This window comes from Eleutherodactylus coqui, chromosome 13 (assembly GCF_035609145.1).
Source record: "Eleutherodactylus coqui strain aEleCoq1 chromosome 13, aEleCoq1.hap1, whole genome shotgun sequence".
Classification (NCBI taxonomy): Eukaryota; Metazoa; Chordata; class Amphibia; order Anura; family Eleutherodactylidae; genus Eleutherodactylus; species Eleutherodactylus coqui.
The window spans coordinates 38,375,254-38,390,071 of record NC_089849.1 but is presented as its reverse complement, the minus strand read 5'-3'; the positions used below and the strand labels follow the sequence as shown (position 1 = coordinate 38,390,071).

General features: G+C 43.2%; 1 protein-coding gene across 4 annotated transcripts in view; it reads left to right on the top strand.

Moving 5' to 3' along the window:
- The window catches only part of BRCA1 (BRCA1 DNA repair associated), a 155,888-nt gene that overhangs the window by 53,494 nt on the left and 87,576 nt on the right, over positions 1-14,818 (top strand). For all 4 annotated transcript variants that reach the window (XM_066587729.1, XM_066587728.1, XM_066587726.1 and 1 more), the window contains exons 8-10: positions 2,503-2,551; positions 6,559-6,689; positions 10,722-13,544. In XM_066587729.1, coding sequence (XP_066443826.1) covers positions 2,503-2,551; positions 6,559-6,689; positions 10,722-13,544 — 3,003 coding nt within the window. The remainder of the gene's footprint in view (positions 1-2,502; positions 2,552-6,558; positions 6,690-10,721; positions 13,545-14,818) is intronic.

The following is a 14,818-nucleotide window of genomic DNA, read 5'->3' as shown; positions in this document are numbered from 1 at the left end:
GGATTGGTTAATCTAGCGCCGGCTCTCATTGGCTGACGTGGTTCTCGATTAACCAATCGGAGCATTAGCATGCTCGAGGCGGGGTATTCAAGCCCCGCTACCAGGAAGAACTGCTCTGTCGGCGTGCCAGAGAACACAGAAAACTGCAGCAATGAAGTAGTTTAACACGAGGGACCCGAAGGCCGGCTGATAGATAAGTATTCTAAGACAAACTGCCTCTTTTGAGGCAAAAATTAATATAAGACAGTGTCTTATTTTGGAACAGTGGCCTATTAATTGAAACATGCACATTTACAAATTTCATGTGTTCTAATGACTATATTTCTGCAATTTGCTTTCATAGATAAGAAAATTTGGGGATAAGGTCAATATCTGTAATCACTGTCCATTATTGATAATAGTCGGGGGGAAATCTTATTAAAATGGTGATTGCCTTATCAAACCAGACAAGGCCTCGTTTGCCAGGGCAAAAAGAAGGGACAGAGGACACCCCTACCTTGTTCCTTTCTCTAACCCCATTCATCCCGAAATATGACTATTTACCCTCACTCTTGCCCCTGGCATTGAATAGAGCAGTTTAATAAATGTAAAAAATTTCTCACTGAAACCCGTCCTATGAAGAGCAGCTCACAAATAATTCCACTTGATGCAGTCAGAAACTTTGGCATAGTGATAAAAGAATGGCCCTACTCCCACAAACTCAATGATCCTCCTGAAGATTCAGATACAACCTCTTAAAATTAATAGTAGTAGATTTGTTTGGCATGAAGCCGGACGGATCCTCATGTATTAAATGAGTCTTTAATAAAAGTAATCCATTCACAAGTAACTTTTATCAAAATTTTAATATCGATGGTCAACAGAGATATTGAATGATAGGAATCAGGAAGAGATCAATCCTTTCCCAGTTTAGGAATTAAGACAATCATTGCTCTAATATTGCTCTCTGATCATGAGCCATCTATTCATAAAGCTCTTCACAATCTCCACTTGGAAGCATACAAGTTTATAAAATGAAAAAAAATGTATCCAAAATGTCATCCTCCTTTTATAGCCAAAGAATTATCAGGCCTTCTCAATGCTGCCACATAAGATGATACACATGTCCTAATTACAGAAGCCAAAAATGACCACCTCCTCCTCAACATCCACAGATCACATGAACCTAACTCCATCAACCCTTTCCAATCCACTGTCTGACGTCTAAAGACATTATGATTTAAGGCTGTACAGCTCCGATGTTGGAAAACGTCCGCCGGGGTTCTCTTACTTATATTGCCAGCCTCTCTGCTGTCAGAGCCTATCCAACGTGTCACCTCATGCAGTACTGGCTTTAGCCAGCATATAGCGCCGTTGTGTAACAGCAGAAAAAGAGTAAGCCCCCTAGGAAGACCAGAATACAAATTGGATTGGAAAGGGTTAATAAGTGTGCGAAAGCAGTTGGGGAAGAATATTAAATCTATCCAAACAGGGATCATTGCAATTAATAAAATTGCCCACAATTAATATAGAAACAGCAGGGGGTAATTAATACATTTGCTGGAATACGATGGAAGGATATATATTACCACTAAAAAATGTTTCTTTTGTGCAATAATACATTTAAGACAAACAAATCTCCCCATAGAATCTATAATAGATGACTCGCATCTAAAACAGATATTTTAAGGAATCCGTACACACACAAATAACTCGTATACAGATTGAAAAGAACATGCCCATACAGAATGGTGAAACAATTGTACAGTACCTTTTGTCACACAGCTCACAACACAAATATTTTTTTTGTGATTTTCTAGTCAGAAAAGTCATACATTTGTCAAGTATTGGACGATTCACTCTTCGAGCCAAGTGTGCATGTGTATGGAGGTGTCGGGCAAGATGACTGTCAACCACACGAGTGTTCAGCCAACAGCTATCTTATGTGTATGGTTAGCCAAAGACTTCCTGTAGTTTATAGCATTCTTTGGAAGTTGCCGTATAGGCTGGGACTATTTCTTACAGTATTTGATGATCATGCATAATATAATGGCACATAAATAGAGATGAGCGAACGTACTCGTTTCGAGTAATTACTCGATCGAGCACCGCGATTTTCGAGTACTTCAGTACTCGGGTGAAAAGATTCGGGGGGGGGGGGGGCGGGGGGAGGTGTGGCGGAGCAGGGGGTAGCAGCGGGGAACAGAGGGGAGCCCTCTCTCTCTCCCTCTCCCCCCACTCCCCGCTGCAACCCCCCACTCACCCACGGCGCCCCCCGAATCTCTTCGCCCGAGTACGGAAGTACTCGAAAATCGCGGTACTCGGGCGAAAAAGGGGCGTGGCCGAGTACGTTCGCTCATCTCTACACATAAAGTATTAATACGGCCCAAAAAGATGACTTTGGTTCTGATAGGAGCACTTTATATTCACAACACATATATTTGCATTTCAAGCCGGCGACATAATTAATGTGTAGTTGGTTTTAGCCAGAATCTTAATTGCTGCTTTAATTGTTTGTTTTAGTGTCTGACTCCTCTGAAGATGATTTATTCCAGAAAGCAGGCAGCTTGGGGTAAGCACAGGCAATGACTTGTGAATACTAAAATTGAAGAAGGGGTTTAATAACACGGCCGCTCTTCTGTATCTGCAGTCGTGTTATACATGTCGTGATTGGAATGTTCTGGCCAGAAGGTCTGGTAACCATTGGACTTCTCTCGCTGACCTCAGGCCACTTATTGCATTCCCTTTATCTCGCAGTATTAAGAATGGACGCCCATCGACGCCTTCAAAGTCATCTCGTAGTGTAAAACTTTCACCGGTTTTACTGCTCTCTTCCGTTCTGCCTCGGTGCTTTGGGGGATTGTGTTTCCCTGTGCTATTATGAACTCGTAAACTTGGTTTTAGTATGCCGAGGCCCTTCAGGAGTCATGAGTTTTGATCATGGGTATTAAATCACACCTCCAGCATCTCAGCCTTGCCTTTTACAAAACCGCAGAAACCATTCAAAAAGTTCCAAGTGTTCTGTGTCACCGGTCATTAGTCTTCTACTGAGAGAGAGGATCTATTCTGATACTTAAGACGTAAACCTGGAATGAAAAGTTTGCTCCGCACTAACATTTCTATGTAGATCATTCCATAACTCATTAACTATTTACCCCAGCTAGATGAAATACTTAGGTCCAGTCAATACATAAGTCATTCTTGTGTGGTGGGATCGCCTCTGCCCATTTAGTTTTCATTGCAGTACAAAGAAATAAAGGACACATTCTGAAGTTATTATAGACTTTTATTGCATAGGAACAGGAAAAGTAATGCAAATAAAGCTCCTCGTGTCGTTCTGCACATACAGTCGGGTAGATCAGGGATATTATTGATGACCGCAGACTCAAGGAAATGAATGGGTCTGCTGCAGGACCCAGGTGTAAAATATCAGGTAAAAACTATTTAGGATTGTATTTCTAAGCCCTGGAATAGCAGCGCATCAATCTTCCCTGAACGCTAAAAGTAAACACCCATAAAATAAGTTTACTCCAGGTCAGAGCCGGATTTACCAAAAGGCACATTAAGACTGTAGCTATAGGCAGACATGGGAACGGGGTGTTTGGTGAAGAGGGTATTTTGCCTATGAAGACTGAATGATGTGTGTTGATATGTAGGTTATATAAATGTATATGTCAATTCACATACTGAAACACTTAAAAAAAAACCTTTTATATACACACTAAGGCCTTATGTCCACGGGCAAAAGAAGAATTAAAATCCGCAGCGGATTTTAACTCTTCTCCTGCCCGCGGATCCGCACCCCATAGGGATGCATTGACCACCCGCTGGTAGATAAATACCCGCGGATGGTCAATAAAAGTGATTTTAAAAAAAATGGAGCATGAAAAAATCTGGACCATGCTCCATTTTCGTGCGGGTCTCCCGCAGGCTTCTACTGAAGACCAAAGTCGAAATTTACTCACCCACTCCGGATCTTCCCTTCGCTGCAGCTTCATCTTCTCTCCGTCGCGGCCGGATCTTTTTTCTTCGGGCCGGCGCATGCGCAGGGCACGTAACCGACGTGCTAAGCGCATCCGCCGGGCCGAAGAAAGAAGATCCGGCCGCGACGGAGAGAAGATGAAGCCGCGGCGAAGGGAAGATCCGGAGCGGGCGAGAGGTGAGTTAATTCTTATTTTTATGCCTCATGTCCGCGGGGCAGGAGGGACCCGCTGCAGATTCTCCATGGAGAATCCGTAGCGGGCCTGATTTTCCCCGTGGACATGAGGCCTTAGGCTTCTATTAAAGCCTATGGAAGCCGTCCGGACCTGCGGGAGACCTAAAATCAGAATTAACTCGCCTGCTCCGGGTGATGCAGATCTTCCTTCCTTCGCGGCAGGATCTTCTTTCTTCTGGTCGGCGGATGTGCCCGGCGCCGGCGTTGCCGAGCGCATCCACCGGGCCGAAGAAAAAAGATCCGGCCGCGAAGAAGGGAAGACACGCACGGCCTGCTGCAGGTGAGTTTATTCTTATTTATTCTTATTTTCAGCCCTCACGTCCGCGGGAAAGGAGGGACCCGCTGCAGATTCTCCATGTAGAATCATTAGCGGGCCTGATTTTCCCTGTGGACATGAGGCCTTAGGCCGGCTCTACATAACTAGATTCCAAATAGTTGCTCGAAGGTAATCTGCAGGTCTTCCATTTAAACACAGCCACCAACCAGGGACAAGTGAGCCTTGTGTAACAGTGTGTTAAGGCAGCAGAAATGCAGTCCTAAGCTCTCACTCATGACCTGAAGGTTGCGGGCTTAAGATTTGTAGTCGTCTGGTTTCAGTTCATCTAAAAATAGTCGTTACTTGATTAATTATCTGGTGTCTTTCAATGACTAGCCAGCAACTTTGCAGGGAGGTGTGCGCTTGTTCGACATGCGCCTCCCACTGAGCGCTGATTGGCTTCTACCTTTTTTTTTTTTTTTTTAAATATTTGCTCTCCCACGTAAGATCCAAAATACATACAATTGATCCTCGACTGTATAGTCCCTGTGGGCTTTCAAAAGAGCTCATTGCTACGGTCTACTGCTGGTTTTGGTCTTCAAAGATACACTCACTGCAGCACTGACTGTTCAGTCGGGCCAGCGAGAAACTGCAGCAGCGAGTGTTCACTCAAAGACCACTTGCATGCATTTATGCTCACTTAGTGGACTTGGCCACCAATGAACACGCGTTGGGGAAGGGTTGAAATTTTGGATACATGGCCGCCAAAGTACCCCACTCCCCATAACTAGTCGACAAATGATATTTTAGCCTGTGTGAATACTCCCAACGATTTGTTCGTCTATCGTGAAATTCAACTAGTGAACAATAATCAGTGTGTAAAAGCTACAGTTGTTTGTGTGCTTCGGCGACTACTTCTAGAGTATGCTTCGGCGGCTACTTCTAGAGTATGCTTCGGCGGCTACTTCTAGAGTATGCTTCGGCGGCTACTTCTAGAGTATGCTTCGGCGGCTACTTCTAGAGTATGCTTCGGCGGCTACTTCTAGAGTATGCTTCGGCGGCTACTTCTAGAGTATGCTTCGGCGGCTACTTCTAGAGTATGCTTCGGCGGCTACTTCTAGAGTATGCTTCGGCGGCTACTTCTAGAGTATGCTTCGGCGGCTACTTCTAGAGTATGCTTCGGCGGCTACTTCTAGAGTATGCTTCGGCGGCTACTTCTAGAGTATGCTTCGGCGGCTACTTCGAGAGTATGCTTCGGCGGCTACTTCGAGAGTATGCTTCGGCGGCTACTTTTAGCAACTGTTCAAGCCATAGTTGTCCCATATAAAGCCACCCTTAGGCTCTTGTACCAGAATTACAAGTTATCCCCTAGCGTCCCCCTCTTCTTGTCACTGTAGGGATGCTTCCCCCACCCACAGTGAATCAAGTGGGAAGGACGTTGGGGACATGGGACTCCCTCCCGTTCTTGGGATAGGTGGTGAGACCCTTGTTTTTATAGGACGAGTTGTATACTTTAATGGCACTACTCTGAACTACATATAATGTATAACTCATATTACAGTTTTGGGGGTGGGGGCTGATTGTAAAAAGAAGACCTAATCATTTCTGGATGTTTTTACAGCGTTCACCATACAGTACAAATAACCTGATGATGGAGCAGCACAATTACTGCAATACCAAGTTTAGACATGTTTTATTTTTAGATTTTTTTTACTCCTTTGCATAATAAAAACACATTTTTAGAGAAAAGCAATTGAATCTGCATGGTCTCCTTCTGAAACCCATAGCACTTTTATTTCTCTGGTTTTGCTGGAGGAGTTTTCTTTTTGTGGGGAGAACGGGGGAGGGGGGTAATGCCTGTTAGGGGTCGCTCTCCTAAAAACATTTTTTTCCTATTTTATCCATTTAAAATGTTATTTATTTAGTTTTTTTTAAAGTGGACAAATAAAAAAAGTTATGGGGTTCAAAAGATGGTCAAAAGTAAATGGTACCAGTGAAAAATACAACTCGTCCCGCAAAGAGCAAGCGCTCACATAGCTGTTTTGCTGGGAAATCGTCTCTTGAAGGTAATGCTGTACATATAAACACATCCTCTTGTTTCTGATAGAAGTGAAGTTGATGAACCCGCTGTGTCATGTGACCTTGGGGCGTCTCTCAACAACTGCCTGATGGCGAAAGAAGCCAATGATCCGCTTTCTTCAAAACTGGAGTCGGATGATGTGGCAGCGTCTGATCAAGGTAGGTTTTGGTGGCGGTTTTTATAAAGGTCCATCTGTTCTGTTCATTGACAAAGCACAGACGTCACAAGTGATCTTTCCCCTTTTATATAAATTTCACTTTTGAAGTGCTATTTAGTTGTTATTAGTTATAACTAGGGAATTGCTAATCATTTGTCTTTCTAATATAATAGTGAGCAATCGCCAAAATGCAACTTTAACTTAGAATTTTGGTACAGCCCTTCATCTCCTATCCACTGTATAGGGAATAATTTGCTGATCAGTGGGGATCTCACCACTGAGACTGCCGCTGATCCTGAGAAACGGGGGTCCAGTGTTCCCCTGTGCTCATCACTGCTGGGGTGCTTCTTCCCTGCAGTGACATCATAGTGAATAGAAAGAATGGATAGTTGTATCCGCGCTCCAAGGAGGATCCAATATATAACAAATATTGTAATAAATGGACGTGGACTCGCCTGGTATTGGGAACCCGTCTAGCTGACAGGTCTCCACACCGAAGGTCCAAATAGGCCTCTAAGAATAGTCACAAGCACCAGTCCCCACCAAGTCTCAGGGAGAGCGACCGTAGAGATACCCAGGGTTTCAAGCCTCAGTCATAGAACTAATTTTACTTCCGTGTTCCTATCATAGTGCATGGAGAATTGACCGAGCATCCGCCATTGGTGCTCCATTCATTTCAATATGGCTGAAAGAAATACCTGAGCGCTTGGCACTTGCTATCTCTGCACTCCCACTGATAACGAATTGAGCAACAATTAGGTCTGTAATGCGGAGGACAGGGGACTCTGGATCCCTGTTCTCAGGATTGGTGGGGGTCTCGGTGCTGAGACCCCCACGATCAGCAAGTCATTTCCTATCCTGTGGAATCTTGGTACAACCCCTTTAAGGTGAGTTTATATATCACTTGACCAAGTGATCCTATGGTCAGATTGCAATAGCAACGTGTCACATGCTGAGACAAACAATGCAAATAATGGAAAATGGTACGACTTTTCACATATCTTCTTGTAGTTATGGTCTATACACTTACAGAAGTTTTCTGGGCATCTATCACTTTCCATTACACTTCTGAATCCCCATTGCAGTCAGAGCCGGATGTATAATGGAAGGCATCGCTCCTATTAATTCACCGAAAGCAAATCCTTTCTATCACACTTCCCCCTCTAACCACCGATGCTGATGTCCGGCTCTGCTGGACTGACCGCACCCGGAGGACCAGCTGGGATCCCAAGTAACCGATCACCGCCGATCAACTATTGATGACCTATCTTGAGGATGGATCTTCAATAGTAAATATCCAGAAAACCGATTTCGGGACAGTTGTAGCCTTATCTTGAAAACTACGCTATCGCGTTCCATGTTGTGGCAGATGGGGGGATGCGTCATCTGATGGGGCGGTCTTGTTGTCAAGGTCAACTGTATGATATAATGCCCGACACTTTCCTCCAGAGTTCTGCAGTTTGGGGGCGGCATCATTGGTTGTCCGATCTCCCGACTACACATTTCTGCGCCAGATGAAGCTAAACCTCATGTGACCGCATCACCCTAAACGAAAAGGAACCTTTATTAGCGTTAAGTGGCAATCGGCATCAATGTGTCGTTTTCCCATTAGCAGACCAGGCAGGTGTTGAGACCGGGAATTATGCTGTTCTCCCAACTCAAGTGAATTTGTACTTTGCAGTGAACTCTGTTTCCCATTTTTTAAATCGCCTGCATTATGTCTAAAGCAATGTCAACTCCATAATTATGTTTTCATACATAATGAAACATCACAATATTAGAAACATTCATAACAAGGATGTCAGTTTTACCGAGGATTCGAGCAAAAATTAAATATCGCTTGCTCTTTCCCCCGCTGATTTATTGTGTCTCCAGAATGCCTCATCAGGATTAAAGCGCTATAAGATATGATTGCCTGTACATAATTCAGTCTGCTGTCTCACTGCTTAACTAAAGCTAACTTTCAGCACAGTGTTGCGATTGATATATTTTTTTACATCATACATTTTTTTTCACCATTTTCTAATTAAAGAACGGAATGAAATACGACCGAGGGACCCATTTAAAGTTGCTTTTATGCGACTAATGCAGCAAAATAGTATGAAAAAAATTACTTTTGTTTAATTTCTCTTCCTGTAGTAATAAAAAGTTAGTTATTTCTTCAGCCGCCTGTGATAAATGTGACTGTTCGGATAAAACCCGGAATATATGTTACGCTTTTTATAGAGGGGCCGCTTTAGACAACACATTCACCAATTACTACCTCTCCCTTTTGTAGTATGTGCCAGATTAATGCCTCGTTGATGAATGTCCTTGAGGTCTATTCACGTCGTAGTGTATGTTAAGCAGAGGCTCAAGGAAACGTGCCTGCAGCACTATTCGTTCCGTTTAAAAAAAAAAAAAACGCAAACCAAACCGAATGGAAACAAAAAGATAGTTTTACGTTTGCTTTCTGCGTTATAAGAAGACCGTGGCGGAAAAAAAGTTTATTACCGTTTTAACTACGTTCTCTCTACTTCAAAAACAGAGCAGAGACAGAATTATGACTGAAGCCCTACGGCTGGGCGCACACGACCGTGTGGTCAAACGTTGCGTAAAAATCGCAGCCGTTTCCTGGCATCTGGAGTTGCGTGTCACCACGTTTTTGATTACGCATGGCAGAGTATCTCATGCACTGGCTTCCTGGTTACTTTTTATTTTACTTTCCTTCTATTGTCTCTTAGCAACCTTGTGTACAAACGCCCCACATATACGCAATGTAACCGGCCGGAGGAAGGTGCCATTCTGGTACTGAAATGCGTTGCCAAATAAAGTCCTTTGTACTATCATCTAAAGCCTCCTTCACCCTTTGCAATCCAATTTTGGATTCAAGGTTTCCTAGGGGGCTTTCTCTTTCTGATATTATACAATGGCACCATCTGCTGGCTAGAGCCTGTACTGCGGTATGGCACATGCTGGAGAGGCCCCTGACAACAGAGCGGCCAGTAATCTACAGTAAGAATACCCTGCCGGACGTCTTCCGACATCAGAGCTGTTCAGCCTTCAATCAGAATGTCTCCAGACGGCAGACAGTGGATTGGAAAGGGTTAATACCTTTTTATCTTTTAACCTTTGAAAAACAAACTATCGGACTCGCCTCTGGGTAGCTCTATCACAGGGCCGTCTGAGCGTGTGACACCTTCTGCCAAGTACGGTGCTCCGCTCTACCAGTCCTTGGCACAAGCTGTCATGTGGTTAGACGGCCTAGTGTCACAGCTACCGGGGAAGTGAAGTGGAGACCGGAGAGGCTGAAAGAGGCCAAGATCAACCTAGGAGGAGTATATCTGGTTTATTATTTTACAGGAAGTCACTGCTATCATGCTCAAAATGTTACTCCTTGGTCAATCCCTTTAAGGTGGAAGAACATACAGATCTAATTGCACTCGGCATGATTCGGAAACTGCAGCCACAGAAAAATGTTTTTCAGGAAAAGTGAAAGCAAACTACATTTTTCCATGTATCTTCACCAGAAAGCAGTTGTAAGCACACTGATAAATGTTCCCCAGTGTTTGCTACAAGCGGTGGATCTTAGTAGAACTTGCATCTTAAAGGGATTTTTCCAAAAATTGTATTTATCGCCTACTCACAGCTGATAAAATTATTTATCCAACTGCTAAGACCCTCAATAACCACGACAATGGTGGTTTCCCCAAGTACATGGAGTGGCAGTGTGCATATGTGACTACTGCTCCATTCACTCATGTGGGACTGATGGAGGTAGCCTAGTGCTACGCTCGACTATCGCCATAGACCATAAATGGAACAGTGGTCACACATGCGCACTGCTGTTCCATTCATTTGACTGATTCGTGGACTACTGTACTTGTGATCGCTGAGTTCCCAGCACTTAAGCCCCCAGGGATTATACACATAAAGCCTATACTGTGGGTAATTGATGAATGTATTTAGTAGGAACACCCCATTATGTAAGGTAGAACGCGGATTTCTGCCCAGTCTACATTTATTAATTTCTTTTACTTTTTTTTTTTTATAGCCGAATATGGATTTTCGGAAAGAGACCTTGAGAGCATAAGAAGCACTTTATGGTCCATTGATGGTGTCAGACCCCTTAAGGATTCGCCCAGTGAAAATTCTGCAATACTCACAGACCCTTTAATATCTAACAAGGACTCTTGCAAAAGCGAACATGTAAAACCTGATGAAAGTGGAAGAAACTTGAAACGCACAGAGCCCAATGCCAATATGGCAATAAAAAGGCACCAGTACAGTGAAAGACAGACTCTGAAAATTGCAATTGATGATCAATATGATAATGTCTCTACCCCCGAGAACACGGGGAGCACTCAGGATAGTCCAAGGGACACGTCTTGTACAGTATCAAAGCACCAGGTGAAGAAGAGTATTAAGAAGGTTAAGGAGTGGTTTCTGAAGACGGATGAGCTTTTGAATAATTCTTCGAGGGATGATGAGTTTCTACCTGATGTATCTTGTGTAGAAGATCAGGATGACTCCGACAAATGCTCCAGTTTGACTGATGAGACAGAATTGATGGCTGTATCTCATCGTCATGTCGTGACAGAAGCTGTTGAGAAGAGTATGGTTAACGTTGAGGATCAGATATTTGGTAGAGTATACAAAAGAGAGAGAAAGCCAAACCCAGTTGGTAAAGTGACATGTGTTGCGGATGTCCACGTGAATGGGGCTGGAGAGCAGTTAATAGTAAATGAGGTTTTCAAAACCGCTAACTTAAAGCCAAAGCGAAGTACTGGTCTTCAGCCTGAAGACTTCATTAAGAAGGTTGAAGAAAAGGAACAGCGTGCGGCTAGTATCAGCAGCGATCCTGTGATTGTGGATGATTTTGGTCTAGATACTGGAAACGGTCATCTGATAGTACAAAGTGCCGTATGTTTAGATGCTGATAAAATAGAGGTGATAGGGCAAGATTTGGAACCTGTTTTAGATGATCAGCCAAGCAAGCCAAAGAAGTCTTTGAAAAGAAAGTCTGAGAAGATACAAAGTACGCGGACGATGCAGTCTCTCAAATTGACTAATGGAAAAGATGTAGGCTCCTGCCAAGAGCAAAGTCCTCTTCACATCAAAATTGACAGCTACCCAAGTAACACCGAACCGGGAAATGATGTTAGCCAGAAAAATGTTAGACGGAGCAAAAGACTTAATTTAGTAAAAGAAAATATTTCAAATCAGATGGCTACAGATAATAATGGTAAGGACATTAGGAATGGGGAACCACAGATTGATGACCCTCCAAATAACATCTCTACCATGATCAACAGTGAAAAACCAGAAGTCTCAGAAGACCCTGGACACCAAATTAATGGCAACTCACTGATTGCAGTCCAAAAGGTGACAATTGGAAGAAATGGAGGTTCACATATGGAGTACGATTCTTCTCAGATGGCAAAAGATATAGGATCTTCTACTATACCAAAGCAGAATGCCGAAACACTGGTAAATGCACCAGAGATGGAAGACTCCGACCTTGATACTCAATTCCTTCTGAAGACATTCAAAAGTGCCAAGCGGATGTCCTTTAAACTAGATCCAGTTACTAAAATTCCTAATAAGGAAAATTGTGATCCAGTGGACATCTCCGATATTGGTACCAGCTTTACAAATGGACAACGGGATAAAGGGAAACCTTTGAATGGCCAAAGCCTTTGTAAACCTAATGAGGATATTCATTGTGAAAGCCAATGCAAAAATCTTCAAGAAAACCAGCCTAAGCCTTCAAGGAGTTTGAGGTCTAAAAAGAATTACAGATTATCTTCAAAACGCAATGTTAAAAGTTCAGCTAAGAACACAGATAAGCTAGCGGTACATACGGCTATAACAACCGAAGACCAATTGAGTAATAAAGACATCGAAGCCCTCCAAAAATGTCATCATGGTAAAAATGCTGCTGTAAATGAAAGCGAAGGACCTCTGTTGCCTTCAGAATCTGAATCGATGTCTCTGTGCCCCATAGTTACTCATCAAAATCTTGCTGCATCCATGCGAGGAGACACTAGAAGTGGGAGCGGTCAAGGAGAAAATGAGCAAGCGAGGAACGATTCTTATCAGAAGTGCCGTTTTGAAGAAGAGCAAGTAAATCAAATTACTTCTTCTAATAGTTCTCAAGGGTCAATGACAGTGAAACTTTTAGGCCACACAGCGCTTCGCAATAGCAGTCCTTGCAAAAGTCCTGAAGTTGACTCTGATACGCCTGATGGATTGTTGGGCAATGTTGACAGAGAAGATACAAGTTGCTGTGTTGTCGCTGAAAAGTCATTTGTCTTTGGAGATGGCAAGAAGTCAGAATCGGTTGACTGTTCCGTATCTCCTGTCAACCAGTCACAAGTTGAAAGAAAGCGCAAACGGAGTAGAGCACAAAAGTTAGAATCTTCCGAAGAGGAGTCTAGTGGAGATGACGAGTTGCCGAGTTTTAGTGCATTACTTGGTAATGCATCAACTATTGTCAATATGAAAAATTTATCTGCCAGTTCTTCACCCAAGAAGCAAGGTGGCGGTGCCATGGCAATGTTTAGTAGCTGCAGTACTAGTGGCAAAACTCAGACTAGCTTCAGTCTCCCACATGAAGCTATGGCCTACAGTCAGGAATCTCAGCGGTCTGTGAATCTATTCTCTTCTCAGTCAAACACCTCTGATCACTCCATTAACGGAGCCCCTGACCACAATGGCGCACGCAGTCAGCATAGGACACAGGAGAGCAGTCTGAAAAGACCAAGAGTAGGAGGGTACTGCAATAATGAGGAAATGGTGACTGTGGAAAATGACGAAGAAGAAATGACTAATGTGGAGAACGATTGTGATGATCCAGTCCAGGAGCAGAACTTTGGTATGAGCCAATTTTATTCCTCGTTTGCTAATTAAGGGTGCATTTAGACACAAAGATGATCGCTCAAAAGATGGCTTTTGAGGGATCATTTTGCATAATCTACTAATTGGTACTAATGCCTATTAGTACCAATTAATAGCCTGTGAGCTGCCAAGAGCTGTAATCAGGGAACAGACCAACCACTGTTCGCTGAATACATTATCTTTGTTCTGCCTCGCTGATTACAGCTGAGAGAATGTAATCAACGCTCCCCAGCCAGAACACAGCGTGCGGTCCGTCTTATCAGCTGTTCTGCCGAATGATGGATTTCATGCTGAACTGCAATCCATCATTCGGCAGAAAACGGAAAGATGGGCACATTTACACGCAACGATTACCGCTCGAGAGATGGCTTTTGAGCGATAATCATTGTGTCTAGATGGGTCTTAAGTCCTGCACTTTGGTATCTGGGATTTTTTTCCTATAGTCTGCACAGTTCACTATTCACTCCTGATATTGGGCCGATTTACATACTGCACTCCTTTTATTATTATGTACCTTTCAGAGCAGTTAGTTTCTTTACTTGCAGCTACCCAACACATCTAATAGCGCGAGTCAAGTTTATTTTGTAGCCATTTGACCTGCTGTCTGGATGAGCAGACAGTCATGGGAAGTTCTGTTTGCTGTAGCGTAGACTGCTTAGAGGTGTTGCATAACCTTGCTTTAGGCACGCCTGCTTATGTTAGTAAGGTGGAAATTAGGAAGACTTCATAAAAAAATCTTGAACCTGTGGAGATATAGTGATCGCTCCTGAAATGAGCTTTTAGGGTATGTTCATACATGGCTTAATAAACGCTTTAAAATTGCCACAAATTTCACCGGTTGAAGGGTAAAGTGTGCGGATTCACACCAAAATCTGCAGCGAATTTTACACAGTGCAAATTGTGCAATGCATGAATATAGTCCTACTGTTACTGACATTTCAAGTATTCCCATGGTTGCCATATAACAATATACAGGTCACTATGCTTTTTTACCCATTTTAGCCTATGAAATGGAGACCGAGATATCTGCATTTAACCATCCAAACCCTACTTGGATGTAACTTTCCATATAGCTATATATTGCTACGCCTGTGGTGAGGATAGTTACTAGAGAAGGTTAGAGAGAGAATAGAATGCACAGATGGAGCACAATGTAATCCAATGTTAATAAATTGCTGCAGGAATTTAGAAAAATCACAGAAAACGGCCATAAACTAACCAATGTACTAATACAGGAGGGCAGGTAGAAGC